The sequence below is a fragment of the Pinus tabuliformis genome, chromosome 9 (genome assembly GCF_031772625.1).
Source record: "Pinus tabuliformis cultivar Carrire ecotype Pingquan chromosome 9, CPIR1, whole genome shotgun sequence".
NCBI lineage: Eukaryota > Viridiplantae > Streptophyta > Pinopsida > Pinales > Pinaceae > Pinus > Pinus tabuliformis.
This window is the reverse complement of record NC_142307.1, coordinates 1,282,908,776-1,282,922,998: the sequence shown is the minus strand read 5'-3', so window position 1 is coordinate 1,282,922,998 and position 14,223 is coordinate 1,282,908,776. Positions and strand designations below refer to the sequence as shown.

The 14,223-nt window shown below is 35.1% G+C and overlaps 1 protein-coding gene across 1 annotated transcript; it reads right to left on the bottom strand.

Annotated features, from left to right (window-relative positions):
* Positions 1–12,080: 12,080 nt before the first annotated feature.
* LOC149153250 (uncharacterized) lies at positions 12,081–12,782 on the bottom strand. The gene has a single exon (XM_089443755.1). The coding sequence runs from the start codon at positions 12,780–12,782 to the stop codon at positions 12,081–12,083; it is 702 nt and encodes a 233-aa protein (XP_089299881.1).
* Positions 12,783–14,223: the final 1,441 nt, after the last annotated feature.

The window sequence follows — 14,223 nt, the reverse complement described above, 5'->3', positions numbered from 1 at the left end:
CAGAGGACGAGTTCCAAAAAATATGACATCTAAGAGAGTAGAAGAATGATCACAAACATGGCTGACAGTGGTAGAAGAGGGGAAGATATTTGAATGCAAATCAAGAACAAGTCTTTCGAAAGGTGAAGAGGAGGCATGTGTAGCTAAATGATAGCTATAAACAAGTTGTGGAACTTTAGGAACAATACCCAAAGAATTATTATCACATTTAGGAAAATTATGAATAGGGTTCCAACCATCATTGCCATTTACTGTTTCATTGATAGGCTAGATTCTTGGTATCTCCTGTATGTTGGGATGGGGCCTAAGAGAGCTAAACTATTTTGATAGTTAGGAGAGATACCAAAAACATTTGGAGACCATAGATTGAGATGAGCCGTGGTGGCCAACTAATGGAACTCATGAGAGTCAACGTTAAAATGGAAAGAAAATAGAATCTTTTTGTTTTTGCCAAAATCCCACCAGCCTAATGTTCTATTCCTTCTTCCGAGGCCCATGCCTTGTCCTCGAGAACATGAGCTCACCTATGTAAATAATCAAAATCATTATTCATAATTGCAAGATATGTAAAGCCATCAACTACTCATTTCACTTTAGAATTACTACAAATCAACTACACTTTATCAAAGAAAGTCACTTCTCATGTGTTTCTAGGAGGAAGAACTAGAAATAAGCTTACAAGGAGATGGAATGAAACATGGGAGGGATATTCAAACCCAAATCACAATGTTGTTAGCATAGGGAAAAATACTCTTTTATAAATAGTTATTTTTTCCTTGCTGAGTAAGGTCCATGCTACGATACAAGAATTTTGTCTTAACAGTGGGTTATAAACCATGCATTTTGTTTTCATTTGTTTCAGCTTTCATAACTTCAGTGGAAATTTCATTCAAAGGGGGTGCCTTCACTTCTCATTTTTTCTGAGAAGCAATTAAACCATATTAGGGCTTGAACAAGGGTTCCATGATAGTATAGAGTCCAAGTTTTATCTGTATGAAAATAACAACAAAATGTCAAGAAGGGAAATCACATGCAAAAATTCTAGAAATATATGGAAAAATGAGATGGTTTGCATGCAAGGATTTGACCAGGTAATTGTGATTTCATTTTGAAGAAAAGGAGAATCTCGAAAAAAAAGTGTGCAACATTCTAAATAGGGCATAAGGGACAACTTAAAGACAACATGTATCAGAAAACAAGGGTTTTCCACGAGTAGCCCTGATGTATGTAATTTTTTTATTAAAAGTATAACAACACATAATAACTGTAATGAAAATTTCCATAGGGCATAAAAAGTAAAAGCCATCGAAATAACATGTAACTGTAGGGGAGACTTTTAGGAGTGACACTACAAAACACAATTTTTCGCTGAGAATGGGAATTTACAAAATAGATGCAGTGAAATTCATAATAGGGGACCAAGAGGATGCCTTTTAACATGCATGCAATTGGCATGGGGGTAGTCTTTCCATTTTTTTATATAAATTTCACAACAATTCAAACTCAAACAACGAGTGAATTTTACATGCTAAAGGAAATTTAGCTTGAATGACAATACATGGGGTTTCCCCCCTTTTTTATACCCAAAACCTTGAGTAGTTTGCATGAGATTTTGACTTCACCACCCAATGAGGGATATTCACAATAAAAGGGCGAGAAGAGCCCTTTTCTCTTTTAATTTTCCAGAAAAATGCAGTAGTTAAATGGAAAAATATTTAGAAACTAGGGTAATAGAGAAGTGAGATGGAATGGTTAACAAATGAAAAGAGGTGCGACAAGAGGAGAAAATAAATAAATACACAAAGAAGTTAATCAAGTAGCGAAAAAGACACAATAAGATGCGTAACTAACCAAAATTCTTACCTGTAATGCACTTAAGATTGGTGAAAACACAACCCTTTTCAATATAGAGTGCAAATTTCCAACTGAGCTCTGTGCCTTCAAGAACTATGGATGTTTCATAGCTAGTAAAAACACAAAATGAAGGTTAATGCCAAATACTTAGATGATAAACTGAAAATCATTTGCAAATACGAGCCCTAGATTTAAATAAGTTCTCATATCTGCCATTAATTTCCTCATCAAATTCATAATACAATGCATGGGATTCATTGGGGGAGCAATACCATACCACATGCGTTCATATTGGGGTATATATATTGAGGAAAAAAGGACATAATATATTGAGCATATAATGGGGGCAAAGGGTTTTTATATGTTGTGTATAAAAAATGGAGCTCAAAGTTAATGAAACAATATAAAGGGGTATAAAATATGTTCATGAAAAAATGGATATCTACAATATCTAGTGAAAGTAGGGGTTTTTTAAATTGGAAAGGAGTATTGGGTTCATATTGGTAGGGGGTTATATAAATTTATTTTTAGAGGTATTTTCCAGTATGTAGTCAAATTAAGGGTATTGCTTAGTATGCCACGAATGGACATGCTATGTCAGATGTTCATTGAGTGAAGGCCCTGTGTAATGTAGTATCTTGGGCTTCAAGATACTATATTAATATTCAGTAAATAAAAATATATATTAGAAAAAAAACATAAAACTAAAAAAATGATAAACAAAAATCAAATATATAAAAATATATAAAAAAAAGACAAAAAAAAATCAAACATAAAAATGTAAAAAGAAAACAAAATTAACTTATAAAAGATTAAAAAAGATAATATATATATATAATAAAAACTAACATTAAAAAAACACAATTAAAGAAAAAAATTAATGAAAGAAACAAAAAAATAAATAAAAATAAATAATCATTTTCTTGAGTTTAAGCTTCTGTGATCCATATCAAGTTTTTTGAGAAGATTCTTCGACGCAAATCACATTCAAATGCATTTGTCAACGCTTTTTGAACCAACTAGTGTGGTTCATCATCAAGACAAGTTGAAGATTCAGATCGAGGCTGCATGTTAAATAGATAGAGCAGAACATCCAATGACTAAATGTGACAAGGCAACGACTATATTGAATTGGTCAGCTAGAATGGCTAATGGCTATATTTGACTAGGAAACGACTAACCGGACTTGACCAAGGGATATGGACAAGAATTTTTTACTTTTACTTTTATTTTTTATTTTTTATTTTTAATTAATGGGAAATAGTTATATATTGAATTGACCTGTATTTAAGTAAAATAGATAAATCTTTAGTTCGTTAGTTAGAATCAAATATAAATTAGATAACGTATTTATTCATATAAAAATTATATATATATATATATATATATATATATATATATATAAAAATTACATAATTAATTAATTATTAAACTAAATGTAAGCTAGTTTTAATTATATTAAATTAAAAGGAGGCAATATTAAATTTACATGTACTTAAATAGTTAATATAAAGTTAGTTTAATATCTAAATAAATAAAGTAACGAATTACAAAAATTAAAAGGGTTGACATTGGTAATATAATTAAACAATTTTTTTTAGTATTATATTAAAATCATATAATTAAACATTTAGTTAAATTAAGTTAAATTAATTGTAAGATAGTCTTTATTCATTAATATTACATCTATATATAATTTAAAAATTAATTGTAAGTGAGTATTATCAACGTTTGTTAAATCTATTAATGGATCTTATTAATAAAGCTATTAAAATAAATGTAAACTTAAGCCTTATCTAAATATATTAATAAATTAGAATAAGAAAAATTCCTAAAAGGATAACTCAATAAGTTCAGGGAATCAGGGACCAAGGATTATATATATATATATATATATATATATATATATATATATATATATATATATATATCAAAGGGAAGAAAGTAAGAGGATTGTTTTAAAGTAGGTTAGTTATTAGTTCTCATCTTAAAAACATTCATCAATAATAAGGAAAAGAAAGTATTTATAAAAGGAAATTTATTAACTGAGTAACGATAGAGATTATAATATTAATCGAGAGGAAGGGAACGAGGATAGGCGAATAAAAAATCAAAGGGATGATGAAACAGGAAATACCGACGCTCCAGAAATTGAGGAAGAACACTGAAAGAGCGGGGGCAGGGGGGAAACAGCTAGGAGGAGAGGGCAGGGATCCAACAACTGCTAATTTTCCAGTCGTCATCTCTATTGAGATTGTTTGGCCTTTTTTCGATCTCAATGGCTTCCCTAAATTTCTGGTGATGAAACTGAGCAACCTTGGCAATAACATGAGCCTCCTCAATACACACGTGATGTTTTGTCTTTTCAGCATGCTCTGCTAAGGCGGAAGACCGGGTCCTCCCATGTTTTAAGTCGGCTGAGTGCTCATTAATCCTTTGATTAATAGAACGACCAATCTCGCTAATGTAGGGGGTCCCACAGGAACAGGGAATAACATAGGCACCTTTCATGTTTTTGGGGTTGACTAGGACCTTTACCGACTGGAGAGCGCTACAGATTGTGTTAAGGGGTCTAAAAGTAGAGGGAACATTATGCTTCCTAAGAATCTTGGCAATCTTATCAGTAGTCCCTTGGATGAAAGGAAGATGAACCCCCGAGATTCGATCTTTAGGGTTTTTCTTTATCAATGAATTCTTGCTGGCATTAAGGAAGGCTTTCTTACCGAGATGCCTACTATAACCATTATTAACAAAGACATTAAGGAACTGGGCCTTCTCTTCATCGAGGCTCTTTTCATCAAAGGTTCTCAATGCACGAGTGGTTAGTGTGTTGAGAACGCCCAACTTTTGAGCCGGGAAACGATGGGAGCTGGCATGAAGATACTACTCAATGTGTGTTTTCTTCCGAAACACTTGGTGGGAGAAGGAACCATCAATATTACTTGAAATAAGAACATCGAGGAAAGGAAGGCATCCATCGACTTCTTGTTCCATAGTGAACTTAATGGCGGGGGATTGATTGTTGAGATGCTTGAAGAAAAGATCCAATTCTTCTTGGCCATGAGACCAAATGACATTAGTGTCATCCACAAATCTCTTCCAGAGCTTGGGCAAGAGACGGGCTGAGGCCAAAGCCTTGGATTCAAAATCTTCCATAAAAAGGTTAGCAACAACAGGAGATAGGGGTGAGCCCATGGCAACACCACAGGTCTGCTCATAGAACTCACCTTCAAAGCTGAAAAAAGTGGAAGTGAGACATATCTCCACTGAACGAGCGGTATCAAGGTCTGTGAGTTGGTTAATAACATCAATGGCCTCATTTATAGGAATGCACGTGTAAAGGGAGACCACATCAAAACTCACAAGAATATCCCCCGGGTCAAGCTTTATGTCCTTAAGTTCTTCAACAAAAGATGCATAGTCTTTGACGAAAGACCTTGTCAGGCCAACTAGGGGCTTAAGCTTCAAGGCAAGGTATTTAGGAAGAAGGTAATTAGGACCGCCAATGGTGTTGATGATGGGCCTAAGGGGAGCCCCCTCCTTGTGAATCTTTGGAAGCCCATAGATCCTTGGAGTGATGGGGTTACTCTCAATGAGTTTATGGCAGAGAGAACCCACAGAGCTACTGGACTTGATAGCATTAGCCACAGTTCTTGAGATCTTTTTCAAGGGATTCTTGGACAACTTTTTATAGCTTCCACTGTTACAAAGATGATCCAACATCTTCTAGCGATAGTCCTCTTTGTCAAGGATGACGACAGCCCTTCCTTTGTCAGCTTTTAGAACCACAATATCTTTGTTTTGGTTTAAGGATCTGAGGGCATCAAATTCATCCTTGCTGATGTTGTTGCTGGGGGGCTTTGCTTTCCTAAGGACAACGACGCAATCTTGCCTAATAGTGTCCTTAATATTATCAGGTAAGCCCTTAATCCCAAACTCTATGTCACAAATAATATCTTCAGCAGGGATCTTCTTAGGGGCTAGGGCAAAATTTAGACCTTTACCCAGAAGATTAAAAACATAAGGGGGAAAAGAAAAGCTAGAAAGATTGACAACCTTATTGTTATGAGAAGGGTGGGGGGAATTGTTATTATAATTTATTATTATAATATTTTTTATAAGTAATACCTTTATTATTAGTTGCATCACATTCATAGTTAATTTTATTGTTATTATCATTTTTGTTAGTCTTATCTTTATAACCACTAATATGCTCCAAACTACTAGTGTTAAAACTATTATTATTATTATTATTATTATTAACACTGCCACTATTATTATTATATGAACTTCTTATTATTATTATTATTATTATTATTACATAACCTTGTTTTGGTGTTATTACATAAACCTATTTTATTATTATTGTTACAAAACTTTATTTTACTGTTATTTGTTATCCATATTCCTCCGCTATCCAAAAAAATAATTATCACAATGATTTTTATTACTGTAATTTAATCAACGAGAGCCCAACACACCCGAGCAACCATCCTCCCACGAACTATGCATAGGCCCGCTTGAGACTAGATGAGGAACATGCGAGGCCGACCACTCACTCTGAGTGATCGACGTGGAGACGACCTGTCTACTATCAGGGGTGAGGATAATACTATTTAAAATAATACTTTATTGGACAATTAAAAATAAAAATAAAAAAACATTAAAATAAATAAATAAATAATACATTAAAAAAACACATTTAAAAAAATCAATAAAATAAAAATTTTACAAACTAAAAAAACATAATAAAAAAATTCAAAATAATAAAATAAAAAACATCAAAGAACTAAAAAAACATTTTAAAAAAATAATTATAAAAAATATTTAAATAAATAAGAAAAAAAATTAAAAAAACATAAAAAAAAAATAATTTAAAATTTTTAAGAAATAAAAAAACTAAAATAACAACAAAAAAACGATAAAAAAATAAAAAAATAATAAATCCAATTAAAAATAAAATAAAATAATAATTATAATTATAATTAAAAAAGGACAAAAAGAAATTGCGGCCCCTCGGGCTCCTGGGCGGTCTCAACCTGATTATGAGAATCAAGTTGAGCCTGCCCAGGGGCTCGATTGGCCACCGCCCTGGGTGAGTGGAGTTACACACAACTCCACCCGCCCAAGGGCCAGAGGGGCTGCGAACTTGGTTGGGAATCAGGTTGAGCCCTGCCTAGGGGCTCGAGATTGTTTTTAATAAATTTTTATTTTATTATTTATTTTTACTTATTTATTAATATATATATATATATATATATATATATATATATATATATATATTTTTTATTTTTAAAATTTTAATTATATATGTTTTTTAATTGTTTTTAATATATATATATATATATATATATGTGTTTTTTCTTATTTTATTATTTTTTAAAATTATTTTTTCCAATGTTTTTTATTTTATTTTTATTATTCTTTAATTTTTAATGGTTTTTTTTATAACTTAATTGTATTTTTTATTTTTAAAATATTTATGTTTATGATTTTTATTGTTTTTTTAAATTCTATGTTTTCATTTTTTTTTTTTACTTAAAATTTAATTTGAATCATTTTTTTTGAATTTTTATTTTTCAAATGACATCATTTTTTAATATAAAATTCATAAAATTTGTTATTTTTCCATTTTTTTTGAATTCAAATTTTCCATAATTTTTTTTATTTATTGAACATGTCTTTTTTAGCTTAAATGTCCTAAAATACATTTTTTTTTAATGATGATGATAAACGTCCACTAAGACCAATGTGGTCTATCAGACCTCAAGAAGAGAGAGTCTAATTGCCATTCTTCAAAACCTTGTTTCTGTGATCAAAGCGCATGGAGAGAAACGTTCCAAGATCGTTATAGTTGGCCTGACTTAATTATATCTATATGCAAAATGTATATTTTTTGTCAAGTTTTTAAAAATATTATTTTTTAGTGACAATTATTTTATGTGTAATGAAATATTAATTAACGATATATAAATATAAAAAAAATCCTAACTCAAAAATATTAATTTTATTATTATTTTTTTAAATTTGCAAAAAATTTAAAAATTTCATTACAAAAAAATAGTACAAAGAAAAACAAAAAACAAAAATTTGGAAAACCCTTAAAAACCAAATATCTTAGGAGAAAAAGCATGAAGAGGAATAAGACAACTTGAAAAATGGTTAAATAATCAACGTTAAAAAAAAAAAGATTATGTATACTTAGGACATAAGAAAATTTAAAGTGTAAAAAATATGCCTTAAAAAATTTATTGATGTTTTTCAAAATCTTCATGAAAATCACCAACATTTTAAAAATTTAAAGTGTCAAAAATAAGCTCTCTAAAGAAAGGGGTTGATGTCGTATCAACACTTTTCAAAATTAGCATGAAAATCACTAGCATTTTAAAAAAATGTTCATAATTGATACATAATAAAATTTAAAGTGTCAAAAATATGCTAAAAAAAGGGTGTATTATGAATCAACACTTCTCAAAATTAGATGAGTTTTTGCTACCTAAAAAAAGTGGGTACTCGGTACAGTTCCCGTTTGACAGTTTACATTTTTATGTGCATAAGAGTCCCCGAAGTTGTGATCTTTGATGTGGGTGGCCTTAAGAGAAAGTCACCCAACTTGTTTGTGCTGCCCTTCTTGTACTTGATCACCAAATGAACTGTTGTAGAATCCCCATTCACTTGTAATTCTTGGTTTACTGTAGCTTACTCTGGGCCTGCAGGTACTATAGTGGCTAGTGATCTGTGTGGATTAGTATCTCCTTTCCCACCAGATAGTGCTTCCACTTCTTCACAACTTGCACTGGACATATAACTCATTGTCGTATGTAGGCTAGTTAAGAACTACTCCATTAAATACTTCAGAATGGTAACATACAAGCCTTCCTCCTTGGATCAAGACTGATCCCATAACATACTCACTTGCATCTATCTCCACATTAATGGGCTACTGCAAGTTTGGTAATGCCAGAGCTGGTGCTTCAACGATATTTTTCTTTAGCTCCTCGAAATCCCTTTGCCGACACTTTTCCCACCGGAAACTATTGCCACTTGCTGTTATGGTGTTGAGCGGTGCTACTATTATCGAAAATGAGGCTATGAATTTCTTGAGGTATTGTGTTGCCCAAAACTATTGACTTTAGAAACATTAGTAGAAAGCGACCATTTCATGATGGCCTCCATCTTGGTAGGTTCTATCTTCAACTCATCTCCACCTATCACATACCCTAGATACACCAAAGAATACTGTGCAAACTCATGCTTCATGAGATTTGCTAGCAACTGGTGCTTCCTAAATGTCTCCAACACCTACGTCAAATGTGAGATGTGCTCCTCCTAGGTAGCACTATATACTAGTATATCATCCAAATAAAAAATAAAAAATAACAAATGAATCTATAAAATGGTACAATACATCATTCATCAATCTCGTAAACATAGCTAGTGCATTGCATAGGCCAAATGGCATGACTAACAACACATACAAACCTTGCCTGGTTTTGAAGGCAGTCTTCTAGGTATCTTCTTCTCTAACCTGGTGATATCCAGACATTAATTCCAACTTGGTGAAATATTTTTCTTGCTGCAACAGATCCAATAGATCATCTACCCTAGGTGGGGGGTACCTATTCTTGAGCGTGGTCTTGTTTAATGCCCTATAATCTATACAAAGTTTCTAGGTCCCTTCCTTCCTTGGCACAATGATGATGGGTGACCCACATGGTGATGTACTTGGTCAAATGACACCATGTTCCAACATTTGTTGAAAATGTTTCTTCACCTTAGTTGCTTCTATAACATACTTCCTGTATAGCCTAATGTTGGGCAACGAGGAATCTGGGAGTAGCTAGATCTCATGCTCCACTTATCTCTTAGGTGGTAACCCTTCAGGTTCCCAGAACACATCTCTGTAAGCATGTAGAAACTCTTCCAATTACTGTTTTTATTTCTTAGTACACCCCTCTAGGGATTTCTTGCCTCTTACTAACTCTTATACATATTGATTTTCTCTTAAGAATAATAAAACATACTTCTTGCTAGAACTAATCAATTTCTTGGCTTGGTTGGCACTTACCAACGAAATTTTTGACTTGCCTTTATGTGCATTGATGGTGAACGATTTTCCATCCTTAACAAGCTGATATTGGTTGGATCTCCATCTAAATATTGCATCTCATATATACATGTAGGGACTCCTAAACATGACTCCACATACATCAAGGGGAAATACATCTAGTTCTACTTCATCAATAAAATCAACATTGATGACAAATCTAATTTTACACTATTTTGTTACCTTGAACTCTACATCCTTACCCATCCTAGTGGACATGGGCTTGGATGATCATGAAATTCCAACCCAAACTTCTTGACCAACTCTGTTGCAATGAGATTCACCTATGATCCTGAATCAAACATAACATTAATCTTTATCTTCTTGACTTGTATCTTTATATAGAAGAGTTTGGTAATTTCTTTATCTTCTTGTTGCTAAAGGCTACTTAGATTCACTTACTTCTATATTGATGTAAATACAATATTCTCATCCACATCTGAGCGAATTTCAACTTGGTTGCTCGAAGCAGTGCCCATAAGATTCTTCTTCTTATTGTCTTTCTTTTTGTTCTTTGGGTTAATCTCTAGATGCAACTTCCAACACTTCTCCTATGTATGGATGCTGGGATCTTTACATTGGTGTGTTGTGGATGCTGTATTTTTATCTTTCCCTCTTTCTTCTTCTTCTTACCCTCCTTAGAAGCATCATGTTTCTCCTTCTTCTTCGATCCACTTGATTACACTTTCTTTAGGCCTGTGTTCTCCAGGTATTGTGCCCGTACACAAGCCTTGTCCACTAATTTGGGCTTGAACAACACCACTTTCTCCTGCAGATGGTAGTGTATAGCCCAAAATTATTGAAAAGTACATCTGGGTTCTTTGGGAAGATACCCAACATTATGGCCAATTTATGAACTCCGTGGTATACTCGTGCATGCTTTGCCCTGAATTTTGCTTGAAATAGTCCCACCGGATCCACTGGCCCTCTACATACCCAATAGGGTAAAAATATGAATTAATGAGGGTTTTAAAGTCCTCCCACTTAGTCACTGGAGGCTCTCCCTCCAACCTTAGGGTCTCCATGTGGATTTCCCACTAAGTCAGGGCATGGCCCTCTAATTTTAATCACACAAATGAAATATTTTGTTCTTTGTCAATTTGATGGACACTAAAATATACTTCTAGTTTCTGCAACTAATGACTTAGATTTAGAGCATCGATCTTACTATGGTATGGCTTGATATCGACCTTTGTTTCCATTTTAAATATGGGTTGTGATTGATTCACGACACTAGAATTGGGTTGTTCTTTTTCGGGTCCTTTCTTCAACTCGTTCTCTATTTATTCCAAATCTCTTGAGCCCCCCTCTGATTTTTCCTCTGCATTAGAACCCCCATCTTCTCTGAATATCCCAAGCTTATTTCCTATGGCTGCAATGAGGATATTTACATTACAATTTGTATCCACAACTTGTTGTTCTGGCCGCAAAAACTTCCCCTTCATAGGATCATGAGGGTTATTCATAGATTTGTTGGCCATGATTATGGTTTTATGACTTTTGGCCCAAATTATCAAGGTCCCCTACAAATATCCACAATACGCCCAAAGAAACTTTCTCCGATACTAATATGATTTGTAAAATTCTGTGGATATTCCACTGGACAACTCTCACAACAAATTTGATAAAATTATATTTAAAATATGAAATTCTACACTATTACAGTTCTATTTATTTTTAGATTTCTAGATATGTAGAATACTATTTTTTTTCCGAGGAAAAGGGCGTAATTTTATTAATGAAAACAAAATTACATGTTGAACTGGCTAAAAAGCCGCATCATCAAGTCAGAGACCAAATGATAAACAAAAACAAGCAAAAAAATTCAAGATAATACACATGATGGGGAAAGCTAAGCTTTTCGCCCCTTCTTTTGATCAACCCTTCGCCATTCCCCTTGGGATGGCACCGAAGAGACAAGAGCAAGATGATTCCCTGCATCCACTTTGGCGTTGTCCTTGTCTGAGTCTGAATTATTGGATGAGTGAATATGCTTATTCCCACTGATGTCCCCATCGTCAGGAATCAAGTCGGCCTGCACCCGGTGATTCCGAGCTTCTATTGGGTCTTGTGGGGTTCCCCCCTGTGTTTCAGGTTCCATTGGATTCTGACTTTTCCCCTATGGGGATGGTTCATCCCCAGCTTCATCCTCCTCCTCTTCAGGTTCTGGTGGGGGATATTTCCATCCTTTGGGTTTTTTCCCAAGATTCTTTTTCCTTCGAGTATCATTTTTAGCTTTTGGACACAAGTTGTGTAAGTGCCCTATTTGCCTACAATTCCTACATCTGAAAGCTGTGTTCTCATAATCCAAAATCTGTGTCCAAATCCGCTTGTTGTGGATTAGTCGGATGTTGTCCGGAAGGCCTTTGCTGAGGTCTACCTCAACACATATACGTGCATAAGTGAACACCCTTTCCTCTATTCTTTGGGAATCCGTCTTTATGAACTGCCCTAAACTGTTGCCAATGCCAGCTAGAACCCTGTCCTCCCAGAAATGAAGGGGGAGATTGTGCATTCGAACCCAGACTGGCATTCTGGAGACAACCATGGTGTTTGCGTCAAATTCAGGGAACCAGGGAGTGGTGAACAGGCCAGTTGAACCCCAGAACCATGGTCCTTCCTGAAAGATTTTGTCTCTAGCTTCAGGAGTTGGGAACTTTACAATAAAGAAACCTTTTGAGCAGAGGTGTATATCGCATTCTAATGACCAGTTTGTTAAAATCCAATGGAAGAGCTCTACTGGTTTAGGCCAGAAGTAGTTAAAACGACAAATAATTGCCAGGGATTCATAAGAGGCACAATGCTCATCAGTTTCTGGCATGTCTATGTTTAATTCTGGGGTGTAGTTCAGCTGCTCCACTATATATGGGCTTGGAGCGTTTCCTGCCTGTTTGGATGGTTCAGAGGCTGTCTTTTTCCCTTGAAGAATGTTCTTGAATGATAGTCCCCCATTTGCGTGCTTCTATTTTGATCCTGAGCCTATCTGTGTGCTGCCTCCCAGACCTGTTTTGCACTTGGTTGCAACCCCACCACGTAATCTTAGGTTGAGTGTAATGGTGGAGTCAGCAAGGATATGGTACTCCGTCAAGGGCTGGTGGTCCTGTAATATTTTGCCTTCAAACATCAAGTTCTGTGAGTGACCAGGGTATCTGTATTTTTCCATGATGCTTTGCTTCAGGTCTATCACTTTGTCTGTATTTTTAACCTAGAGTAAACCTAAAGACGCAACAGGGGGTTTTAAAAAAATTTGGAAATAAGTGGAGCTTACCTGGTTCCCGGATCCCATCTGTTCAACATGGTTGCCAACCCCCTCAAGAGTAGCTAGTTCAGATGACATATAGGGTAGAGGGTGTAGAGTTCGGGCCTCCACCATCGGACCCAGAGCCAAACCCTGAACTGGCCAGAGCATGAGAGGGCTGATGCTAGAGCCAGTGCGCGGGGACATTGGCCATATCAGAGAACCAATAGTGGCAATATAAGTTGAATCCCGCCCTTCAGTTGAGGAAGTCCAAGTTCCTAGCATTGTGATGAAACCTCAAAGTATTGGATCCCTCGTAGCTCCCTCAAAACTGTAATCCCTCCGCCTGTGGACACTGGCATCCCCATCACGCTTCATGGTTGAACCATCTGCATGAACCATGACCATTCTGGAGACATGCAAAGACTCCATTTCCTGTTTCATACTCTGCATAGCAGCTACCTCTTGAGGTCCTGGCTCGTTTTTGCATAAACCATAAGGGCGATGCATGAGCAGTCGAGCTTCCACTTCCCATCGGAGCTTTGTCGCATTCGACTGTTGAAACGAGCTCCCTGGAGCCCATTTTGTCCCCTGCTTTCGAAACAACCACGAGTCTCTGGTCCCATGGGGGCAGAGCCATACTAGGTAAGGGCGGTTCGTCTTCCTTGGAACCCCCAGCGAACCCTCCTGCATACAAGGCCAGTCGGCCTCCCCCTGAAAGGAATTTCCATCATGAGAGGCCTAGTCGGCCGCCCCCATAAAAAGATTTCCGCCATGAGAAGCCCTAGTTCTTGTTTGCGCCATCCTTCCGAACTAGTTGTGGTCAATCTATATTTTTAGATATGTAGAATACTATTAATAGTGCATGCATGCAAATTACAAATTATGCAAAAAATAGATAAAAATGAAATGAAAACTCACACATATATTTGACATAAGATATGACTTGGGAAACCCTTTCGGGAGAAAAAACCAGCTGCTTGTGCCGTGATTAGTCTCACCAGCTGCTTGGAAATAATTAATT